This window comes from Phalacrocorax carbo, chromosome 8 (assembly GCF_963921805.1).
Source record: "Phalacrocorax carbo chromosome 8, bPhaCar2.1, whole genome shotgun sequence".
Taxonomy (NCBI): domain Eukaryota; kingdom Metazoa; phylum Chordata; class Aves; order Suliformes; family Phalacrocoracidae; genus Phalacrocorax; species Phalacrocorax carbo.
The window spans coordinates 32,849,281-32,861,363 of NC_087520.1; the positions used below are offsets into that span (position 1 = coordinate 32,849,281).

The 12,083-nt window shown below is 38.6% G+C and overlaps 1 protein-coding gene across 1 annotated transcript in view; it reads left to right on the top strand.

Annotated features, from left to right (window-relative positions):
- ZNF536 (zinc finger protein 536) overlaps nt 1-12,083 on the top strand; it is a 298,795-nt gene that overhangs the window by 162,857 nt on the left and 123,855 nt on the right. The window contains exon 7 of the mRNA XM_064459500.1: nt 9,823-11,403. Within this exon, the coding sequence (XP_064315570.1) occupies nt 9,823-11,403 (1,581 nt within the window). The remainder of the gene's footprint in view (nt 1-9,822; nt 11,404-12,083) is intronic.

Consider the following 12,083-nt stretch of genomic DNA (forward strand, 5'->3'; position numbering starts at 1 on the left):
AAAAAAATATCAAGGATTTATTTAGCACACTCAGTTGAGTCCCAACACACAATTGTAGAAGATTTTTCTTCTTATCTAGTTCAATCATATTCAGCCAGGAAGAGCTTTAAGGGGAAGATAGTAAGATATGATTTCTGATTGTTCCCATATGATAAGAAGAAAAGGGCATAATTATGTGAAATCAGTTTCTCTTTCTTGCTCTAAAAACAGTTGGAGGACGAAAGTTCCTTAGTGCGACCCCAAGAGAACAATCACAGAATCGCAGAATGGTAGGGGTTGGAAGGGACCTCTGGAGATCATCTCATCCAACCCCCCTGCTTGGGCAGGTACACCTTGAGCAGGGGTCACAGGAATGTGTCCAGGCAGGTTTTGAGTTACTCCAGGGAAGGAGACTCCACAGCCTCCCTGGGCAGCCTGTTCCACTGCTCTGTCACCCTCACAGTAAAGAAGTTTTTCCTCATATTGAGGTGGAACTTCCTGTGTTCCAACTTGTGCCCATTGCCCCTTGTCCTGTCCTTGGGCACCTCTGAAAAGAGTCCGGCCCCATCCTCTTGACACCCACCCTTTAGATATTTATAAGTATTGATGTCTTCTCTTCTCCAAGCTGAACAAACCCAGGTCTCTCAGCCTTTCCTCATAAGGGAGGTGCTTCAGTCCTGTGATCATCTTTGTAGCTCTTCGCTGGACTCTCTCCAGTCGTACCCTGTCTTTCTTGAACTACGGGGTCCAGAACTGGACACAGCACTCCAGATGTGGTCTCACTAGGGCAGAGTAGAGGGGGAGGATAACCTCCCTTGACCTGCTGGCCACACTCCTTTTAATGCATCCCAGGATACCACTGGCCTTCTTGGCCACAAGAGCACAGTGCTGGCTCATGGTCAACTTGCTGTCCACCAACACTCCCAAGGTCCTTCTCAGCAGAGCCACCTTCCAGCAGGTCAACCCTCGACCTGTACTGGTGCATGGGGTTGTTTCTCAGCTGGGGCAGGACCCTACAATTGATCTTGTTGAATTTCATGAGGTTCCCCTCGGCCCAGCTCTCCAGCCTGTCCGGGTCTCACTGAATGGCAGCAGAACCTTCTGGTGTATCAGCTGCTTGCTCCTCCCAGCTTGGTGTCATCAGCAAACTTGCTGAGGTTACACTCTGTCTCCCTCCATCCAGGTCACTGATTAATATGTTGAACAGGACTGGACCCAGCACAGATCCCTGGGGAATACCGCTAGTTATGGGCCTCTAACCAGACTCTGCCCCCTGGATCACGACCCTCTGAGCTCTGCTGTTCAGCCAGTTCTCAAGCCACCTCACTGTTCTCTCATCTAACCCACACTTCCTTAGCTTGTCTGTGAGGATGTTATGGGAGACAGTGTCAAAAGCCTTGCTGAAGCTGAGATAAACAGAGGTAAAAGAAAGGAAGGACGCTCAGAGCAAAATGCTTCAGAGCCTCGGGGCTTAGAGAGGAGAGACAGAATGCTTGTAGCCCTCCTAGATGACTTCTTTATGTTGATCAGCGAATAAAGATGGGCTGTGTGGTCCTGCTTCTTCAGAGCTACCTACTTTAACTCACACAAAATCACTGTGTGAAGAGATGCAGAAACAAGGGCAAAGCATGTATACACACCAGTAGTGCATAGTAGACGTGTGGGTGGACTGACCACTTTGTGATTCAGCGTCCTGGTTATAAAATAATATATAATACAGCTGAGAAGGTTATAACACAAAATGTTTAGAGATGCTCAGACTTTGTGAAAAAGAAAACCATTTAACTATCTCAGACCCATAATGTGCCATATGCAAATATATCTAGAGTTTCCATTTTTCCCCTCTGGGGGCAGCAATTTAAGGCTCCTTCATTCAGGGAGCCAAGCATTTTTATGCTCTCGAGCACTTAAATTCCCACTGTGATCAAATAAATGGGTGTGGTTTTTACTTTAACATGCCTAGGCCTTTGGACTGCACAGAAACAGTTAAGTGTAAAAAATTAGAATTTCTTATCTTCTGCCTTTGACAAGCAGCACATTATGTAGGGGATGGTTTCAGATTAGCTCTAGCACCTTTTTGCACCTTGTGTTAGCATTCAGAAGCTACTGCAGATGTAGACCAGTTTGGGTTTGTGTGGTCTGTAGCTGCTCAGGTATATTCCAAGAATGACTGGAACAGTTAAATCCCTTGAGTAATGAAAAAAGAATAACGTGTATGAGTAAAGTAGAGCTCTGAAGAAGGTTTGGGTTGTGCTAAACAGAAGAAACCTAAGAAAGAGAGGGATAGGAGGGAAAAACTTGGCAGGGGTCTGTCCATTGATTGAGAGTATGTTACGATAAGTATGACACACATCTTGCATGTATTAGATGTATTGTATACATTTGCAGTGTTACTGCATTTTCCCTTGGAAATATGACTAGCCAATTTTAAGACTTGCTTAGATGAACTGATGAAATACAGTAAAAATGGTGCTGGTTTAAATGAATTCAATTCACATTTTCTTCCTAAAAAAAGACTGCCTGTTGCCATTCTCTGAAGGCGCTTGTAGTGGGATGAGCAATATGAATAATTAAGGAAAATGGGTATGTGTGCTCCAAGAGGAGACAATTTTGGTATTGAACATCCTTTATTCTTACATTTCTAAGATGAACTAAAAGGACCTTTCATTTCTCTAGATTCCTCCAGATTTCCCATCCTTAACATTGTTCAGCATGCCTTTTCTCCTGTCTTAATGGCATCCCAAACTTTTGTTGAAAATAATTGATTGACTTTAAATTTCCTTAAAAGTTTAAGAGGTAATGTTACAGTATAAATTTCCTACCAAACACTAAGTAGGGAAATATCCATTAGTGAAATTAACTACAGTTTCTAGGTAGCTAACAATGTGCAGTATACAGTAGGGCATGGCTAATGAACACTGCAGTGGGTGATATTTCATTATACAAATTAATGCTCACATTTTAATGGGAAAGTCACATAATGAATCTCAGCTTCAGTGACAGCAATTAGAGACACAGATTGTCCCCTTCTGGACAAGGCACTGTTTAGCAATAAGCAGCTGTGTAAAAAGTCTTCAGGTTTACAACATATATATATGCTTTGGGGGAATTAGTGTACAGTTTATATTAATGTACTGAATCTTCCCTGCAAAGTAACAACCATATTTATCTCTCTGTGTTTTAACTAAGTAAAGACATGTAAAAAGACTAAATAAATATTGCAGCTGGGATATAAATAAAGGAAAATATTCAATTATAAAACTTTATAAAAATTAAAATATTGTAACGTCTAGTGCACAATTGAAAAATCTTTAATAAACTGAGTCAAAAGCATCAAAAATCTGTCCTTTTACAGAGTAGGAATAGTATCATCTTTTAGAGAAAAATCACTAGTAAAGGAAAGTAGTAAAGAGAAGAAGTTAACTAGTATTTCTGACAAACAGATTAATTGTGTGGTGAAACATGTGCAGGATCCAAAAATAATCCTACAGAACCTTTGATATTCCATTTGGTTTAAAAAGTGTGAAGTGAATGATTAGAATGATAAAAGAAATTACCGTGTAAGAATAGGCATAATAATGAACTAATTAAACCATACAGCAATTCATTTCTAAAATATCTACTGCACAATGGATAAAATAGGTTATCAATAACTGTTTCAATGGTAAAATAAAAAATGCTGGAAAATGTTTTCAATATTTTCATTAAGCAGTATTCTATGGAATTGCAAGATGTTTGATTTCATTTGCTTCGTATGAAAGAAAACTATAGCTTGTTTAGAAATATATAGGATCAAATTGCAACTCATATTGTGCCTGAGTGACTGTCAAAACCCCACTACTGCCTGCCAGATCATTAGGTGTTGGGGTTCTTGTACTGATGCATGGACCTCGCTGTACTGAGCAGCAGCACTACAAGGAGCAGAGTGGTATACCCCACAAACTCCTTAAGGAATCTTATTTAAAAAGAGGGAGGGCTTTCAGTGGGGAAGAGGAGTGTAGGGCACAGTACAGATTTTTAAGAATCTGCATGTTAAGTATGAAAAATTAAAAGAGAAGCCCACAGCGCTAAATATAAGTAGTTGATTAAGAAGTACAGAAACTTGATAAGGGAAACTAAAAGTAATATTAAAAATATGTATGCAGCCATTAGGGTTATGGAGAACAGGGTAAAGTTTTGTAGATCTGGCAGGTTTAATAATTGATATCTTGCTAATACTGGACAAGAATGGATAAAAATATATCAACCATAGTATAGAAAACCAAATAGTCTTGTGTTCTGTTCTCAGAAAGAAGCATGATGGTTCTTATAAGTATTTTCCAATGACACAGTTCTGCTATTAAGCAATGAGGCTGTTATGCTGTAGTCCACTACATTTTGATATTTTTTAGAATGAATGAGACTGGGTAACTGATAGATAAAATCTTAAAAACCCTGGCTGAAGAGCTCTCCCAGTCATTAAAGTTCACTTAAAAAAACTAAGTCTTGGAACACAGAGCAAGTTCCAGAGCACTTGTAGTAGTAATAAAGCTCTGGCTATTCTTGTATTTAAAAAAAAAGAAGAATATTAAGACCTTGAAATTATAAATGGACTACCCTGACATAAGTTTTCATATAGAATGAATTTGTTAACTAATCAAGAATTGGTAGCATAGTTAATTCAATTTTTATTTTATGAAAGTAAGTTTTATCAAGTTGCTCACTTTCTCTCAAGGCTTGCGAAAGTAGCTAGTTCTGTGTGACAATCCCCACCCCAAAAACCCACAACCCAGCATCCAAAGATGAAGTGGCACATAAACTGGCAGTTCTGCAAGCAGTGCTTTCAGCTTTATATACTTGGTATTTCATCATTATTTGGAAGAGTATATAAAATCACTGTTGATAAAATTTACCAGTGTCACAAAAAGGTAAGATGCTAAAAATCACGGGGAGGCACTGATTAGTCACTTAGTCAAGTGGGCTCTTTTCAACAATATGAATTTTAAATCAGAAAAATGTAAAGGAACAAATACTAGAGGCGTTAGGATTATGGTAGAGAAGCCACAAAATATGAGCTGTTAGTTGATTGCAATAGCTATGGATGTAAACACAGGCTTGGACTGTATAAGATTAATACCAACTTGAAATTTCATCAAAGCTTTAGTGGGTACCCATAATTTAAAGGGACACTGAAAAATTGGGAAGGGTATTCCTCTCAAAAGTGAGAGAAGGTGAAGGTTTGCCATCTGCAAGTACCTTCCTTAGGGAACAGATTTTTTTTTATTTTAAAAATCTGCTTAATCTAGCAGGGAAGAATGTAGCAATGTTCAGTAGTAAGAAGACGACTCAGGACAAATTCAGGTTAGAAATTTTGAGTAGTGAAAATACATTTTGAGCCGTGAAAATACTTAGCCAGTCAAACAGTTTACCTAGGGACATGCTGGATTCTTCTTCATTGCTGTGGTTGAAACAGAGTATGTTGTTTCAACTAAAACAAGTAAGTTTTGTTTCAAATTATAGTTATGATTTGATGCAGGAATTATCATGTGAGGGTCTTTGGCCTATGTTGTACAGCAGATCAGACTAGATTATTATAATTGTCCCTTCTAGTCTTAAAATCTGTAATTCTACATATAATCTGGCTGTGGTCTCCTTGTACAGCCAATAGCAGATAATTCCTATGACTAGTATGATCAGACTGCATTCTGAGCAGGACTGGTGATAGCTTGCATAGGTTATACATCTGTGTTGTTTATACAACCTACTGTACAAATAGACCTGTTCCTACTGGGCAACATGTCTGTTTCCAGTTATCTACCAAGCTTTTGTGCAGATTTTACAAGCAGCATTGAATTTTTATTGTTTTACTATATCCTGATATAAAATAGTTCTTGTGAGGTGTCTTGTGTCTTGTAAACCAGAGTGCTAGACAGCTCAGAACTGTGATTATGTTGCCCAAAGAAGATATTCTCTATAAGCTTTTTTTTTTTTTTTTACATTGTACACACTGGAATATTCTTTCTACTCCATTGTGAAAAGGTTTGCAGGGATACAAACGGGCAGAGAATTAGCAAAATCAGGATGGTCATTGCCTCTGTGAACAATGAAAAATGACTCTTGGATATGAAATGCAGAGAAAAAGTCATGTTCCCTCACTCCTACATGGCAACGTTAATTTATGTGAACTGATATTAAGTGTTAAATAACTCATCCAGACACTGCTCTTGGAAATATGACCAGGGTAGTCATTGCACTAGGATGAATTCTCTGAAACCTTTCCTCAAAGTATGAGATACAAACAGGTTATCTTCTAAATAAAATCATAGCCTATCTCCCTTGTCCCCTGTAGTATTCTTTGGCCATGTACTATGGCAGCTGCTGATAAGAGTCCTGGAAATTAGGGGTTCATTGGGTTTTCCATTGAAACTGGCTTGGGTTTTGGTTAGTTTGGTTGAGGTTAGGTTGAGCTTTTTCCACAGCAGCTCATAACTCTATTTTGTCATTTGTACAGGGACTCAACATGGGGCATAGCTGGTTGTTAATTTGAATGGATGAAATAGCATCAAAATATCTGCACAATTTCTGAATTTAGGAAATTCTGACACACTAAATTTAAAAGATTCAAAGATTATTTACTCCATCCTACTCCCTTCTCCCAATGCCTGCCCTCAAAATAGCAGCAGTTAAGATTGCTTTGAAGTAAACTAATCACTGCCAATATTTGGATCTAAAAGAGAAGAGAGACATTTTGAATAGTTCCCTTTGAACAATGTTATTTGGCCAGTCCTGTATTGTAAAGGTGGCACAGTTGAGTCCAATTTCAGGTCTTCAGCTTTAGATCCCATTTATAGCCATGCAAGAGGTGGGAGCACCACAGAGGCAATGTACTAAGGCTAGGAGAGATTTGAACTTTTATCACACTGTCTCAGTCAGTGTCTTCTTTCAGTCCAATGCTTATGTTGTTGCTGGCAAGCTGTGTCCAGATCTCCTCTGCTGAAAGGAAGCTCACTCAGCGGAGAGGCCTTCGTGCAGAAAATGTAATGACTTCAAGGCTTAGCAATTCCGAATAAGAGTATGCTGTTGTGAGAATGCTGTTGTGCCCAGTGCTTTAGACTGAAGCTACTTTAGAAGTACAAAATATTACTACTGTATCCTCTAGCTGGCATATTTTACTTACTTATACCCATTTTTACATATAGTTTTTACTTTGAGAAGCTCTTACATGTTTTTAGCAACATCAGTGCAGCCTATATTGCAAAATTCTCCTCCTCCCTGCAGAAGTAGTTATCCAACAGTTGACATAGTGCCTGCAACGCTGGGACACACTTTTAATGGTGTCACTTTATGTGTAATGCACACACTGAACTATCATTAGAATAAAAGGAAGTGCTCAATATAATTGTGTTAAAGATTTCCATAAAGGCATAGGGGATGCTGAGGAACAGCTTTTCAGTTAAGAAGAATGAAAGCTCAAAAGTGAGAACATTTAAACTTATAAAGTCTGGTACTTGTTTTTCCCCTGATTACTTCTTAGGCAGCAATTGAAATACCCAAGCTGTGTCAGACGTCACTAGTGACTGTTGACAGTAACTGGTGGGACAAACGTCAGAATAACAGAAAATGGCTTAAAAATATTGCAGTATGCACATGCTGTAAAACCGGCATTAATGTTTGTCCACATTCTAGCTCGCAACACAGATGTCAGAGTTTGCGCACTCCCAAACAGCCCTGTAGAAATGCAAACAAATAGAGAGCCAGTGTCTTCTGTCCCCTTGTCCCTACCCTAAAAAGCCTGGGTATGTGTACTCAGACTCTCACCTGACGCCAGGGAAGCCCAGAAGGAGGTGATCCATCTCAGTTTAGTGATTCTTGCATGTCGGTAGGAACCGTTTGCTTTTGCACAACTCCCACTGAAACACAGCCCCTACTTCTCATTAGTGGAGCACCAGAACTTAATTAGGTGATTGTGGAAGTCTCAGAAGTTGCACTGAAATGTTTAAATCTGATTTCTTCTGTTAAGCTCTGTGGACCCAGGCCTAAAGCATGAACCATGCTAATTACTACCTCTTCCTCTGCTGAACACCTCTTGTTTGAGGTGCTGTACTTTTCTCTAAAAAGGTCGATTAATGTGGTTGATGTAAAGCTCTCATGTCTCACCGTTTAGCTTTAGGATTACATTATGGATTTAGAATTTCCATTGCTTGTAATTTACTTCAGCCCCATCTGAATTGCAGCACGTATCCAGCTCCTCTTCATGGTCAGTAAGCCTACTCGCGCAGTGCTATACGGTCATTTGAGTGTTCTGGTGTTGCATCTCATTAGGAAGTTCCTGCGATCAGTGAGAGGAGCAGCTTCCCAAGTATTGACCAGCCTTTCAGTTGAGCCTGGAGCTTAAATAACAGAAGTTTGAAAGCCTTTCAATTTTGTTTTAAGCAGATTTTGAGGTTATTTGAAAATGGGTAACTTTCCAGCTGGTTTGGTGAACTACATAATATTATATAGCATTTTTACTGTGGAGGAAGTTTTCATAACAAATATTTCCATCATACCATTTGGGGAAGGCTTGCCTTTCTCTTTTGGATAACTTAGGGAAAAAAAGCTACATAGAGAAGAAAGTTTCTACACCTTATTGAGCTGTCTCATAGAAATAATTGCCAGTATTGGCAGCTCACAGGTCTTTCAGATTCTTGTTGCTTTTAGTAAGGATTTCTGTCTTTCCTCCTTTAAAAGAAACTCTACATTGCTAACAAGTACTCTACAAAAATTTAGATGTACGTGTACTTAGATGTTATTTTTGGATATGCCTTTATGGTTGTATGTGAATATTTATTATACATGTAATATTTTCTAGCTCTTTTAAAGCATAGGAAGAACAATAAAAGTTTAGTGTGGGATTCAAATATTTATTTAATGCATGAAAATAATCTTTTATGTTTTAAAACTCGATTCAAACTAATCCTAGAAAAGTGCTTATGGTAGGTAAATTGCACCTTTTACTACTTAAGCATTAGAAATGCCATTAGTACAAATTTAAAGGACTGAAAAAACCAGTAGATATTGCTAATTTCAAATACAGAAACTAAATCTATTTTGTACTTTTTATTACTCGATTTCTTTTTTATTTTATTGACTAATTTTTATTTTAACTATATGTTCTTACATGCTGCAATCATAATGTAGTGTAATGATATTAATATTTTATAGAATCTGTATTTATAGTTCTTTATTTAGAAACAATGCAGTAGGTCTGCAGATCTTTGAATCCTTCTGGAATGGTGCCCTCCAAATAATGATAAATTACTTGTGCAGTATGCCATTTGCTAATTATATCCATGATTTACTGCAGAGCAAGACTTAAATCATTCATTTCAGTCTTGCGTAACAGTGCCATAAAATTTTTAGGTTTAAAAATGGTTTCCATGTGTATAATTTAAACAAATTTTAGAGCAATTGTATACACAAAATATTGCAACCATCCATTTGTTACATTCTTTGTCTGTCTTTTTTTTAAACTTGTACTTTTAATGATTACTGTGGTTGAAATTGTTATGCTTCATTTTCATAATCATAGCTTTTAATTCTACAACAGTTTCTACATGTTAGATTAAGAAAAATATGGCTAATTGTGTGTAGATACCATGTCATTCCTGCATAGCCCCAGATTCTGGAAACCCATTTTAGAAATATTCAGTTTATGAATTAGTCTTCAATTAAAGGCATTTCTTTTTTAAAAGTGAATTATTAGCACTAAGATTGTCTTGTTTTCAAGCAGCCAATGTTGATTTTTTTTCTTTGCTCATCACTGTACACCAAAGTAGAGATAACTCTCTTTCTTTATACCTTTCTCTTTATTCATACCTATAGGTGAGAAGCCTTACAAGTGTCCGCATTGTGATTACGCTGGTACTCAGTCTGCATCCCTCAAATACCACTTGGAACGGCACCATCGGGAGCGGCAGAATGGAGCAGGACCACTCTCTGGGCAGACTGCAAGTCAAGAACACAAAGATGAGACATCAAGTAAAAGTTCAGTGTTTATTAGACCAGATATATTGAGAGGAGCCTTCAAGGGGCTTCCCAGTATTGATTTCCGAAGTGGCATGGTCTCACAACAGTGGACATCAGGAATGCTGTCTTCTGGAGATCAGCAAGGACAAGCAGCTGGCATGTCATCTGAAGTATCTTCAGAAAATATGAAGGGTTCAGACATATCTTCCAAAGGAACGCACTTCTCTGAACTTGGCCGTGCTTACCAGAACATGGTTGGGAATGGTGTGAACTTTCAAGGGTCTTTGCAAGCTTTCATGGACAACTTTGTCCTAAGTTCCTTGAAGAAAGAAAAAGAAATGAAGGATAAAGCTCTCTCAGATCCACTTTCAGCAAAAGCTCTGGGCTCAGATGGTGGCGAGGAAAAGATAAATAGCAAGTCCTCACAGCGAAAAACAGAGAAGTCACAATATGAACCTCTTGACTTATCCGTAAGGCCAGATGCAGCCTCCCTTCCAGGTTCATCTGTTACTGTGCAAGATAATATTGCTTGGCATGGCTGCTTATTTTGTTCCTTTACAACTTCGTCTATGGAACTAATGGCACTGCACCTCCAGGCCAATCACTTGGGCAAGGCTAAACGTAAAGACAACATCATAGGGAACAACAAAGACCAATCTAGAGAAGCCTCAGCCTCGGTTAATAAAGTGAGCTTGCTCCCCTCTTCTGTGCAGTCCAGCAAGGAGGCGGTAGTTTCAAACATGCTGAGCCAGCTGGACTCAGCTTCTGAGAAAATGACCCAAGGACAAAATAAAGAGACACTGGGAGAGCAAAAGAGCACTGCCTGGCCCAGCCACATGGAATCTACTTTTTGTAATTTTACAACAGACTTCTATAAGCAGTTTGGTGTTTATCCTGGTGTTATTGGCACGGGAACACAAAATTCCTGCACCAGTAATGAATCCGAAGTAAAAACACAGTCCGAAGATGACCCAAATGTTCTGCTCTCTGACTCTGTAAATAAAAGTGCTACTGATGACCTTTCTGACATAGCTTCATCTGAGGATATGGAATCTTCCAAGGAAGAAAACATTGAAGATGAGGACATTGACACAGAACCAGATATTATGAATAAGAAGTTGTCTGCCCTAAATAAAGAAAGCAGTGAAGGAGGTGACAATATACAAAGTGCAGCCACCTCACAACCGACACAAGGGCTTGTATCACCACTGCCACAAGTGTCAGAAAAGCAATGGCACAGTCAGAATCTTCTATCCTCCCATGAAACTGCACAAGGAGTGATGAAACCCGAACAAGTTCAGGGTCCACAGGTCCTGGAGAAGCAGATGAACATGTTGTCAGTCCTAAGAGCTTACAGCTCTGATGGCTTAGCAGCCTTTAATGGACTTGCAAGTAGCACAGCAACTAGTGGATGTATCAAGAGACCTGACTTGTGTGGTAAGTTTTAGACCTTCTTTTAGACCATTTCAGAAAACACTTGTGCAGAACCATGAAGCTGCTCTTTAAATATATTTAGTCATGTTTGTTAGTAATACAATTTTTAAATGTTAAACCCTGCGGGCCAAATTCTAGTCTTATATGTGGTCTACTCCATTGAAATCAGCAGTGCTGCATGCATATACTTATACAGGATTTTAGAAGGAACTTGCTTTTTAAACTAGAGTAGCAGCAATATAGACTACCTGTGCTAGTGGCATCTGAAGGGGATACTTACTGCTTTAGCATACTCAAAGAAGGAAAAAGTTTTTAAAATGTACATGGTAACTTGCAAACTTTTCAGTATTTTGATTAAGTAAGAACCAAGAAAACACTGGATGCTTTGCCAAGCAAACCTTGCTTGCTTTCTCTCACTCTCTTTCTTTTGCTTGTTTTGTTTCCTTTCTGTGAATTGGGGTATGTTCAATTACCACAATATTAATGAAATGAAAGGCCAGGTGCATGGAATGCATCTACCTGTGGTGAAGAGCCTTTGTTTTTTTCTTTTCTTGCCCTACCTCTTTTTTAAATTCTATTTTCTGGTTTGTTTCAATGGCACCCATACAGTAGTTGCCCTTGGCCATTTTCACTATTCTAACTTGAAGTTGTACAAATTGTGATTTGCCTAATTAAGAATATGC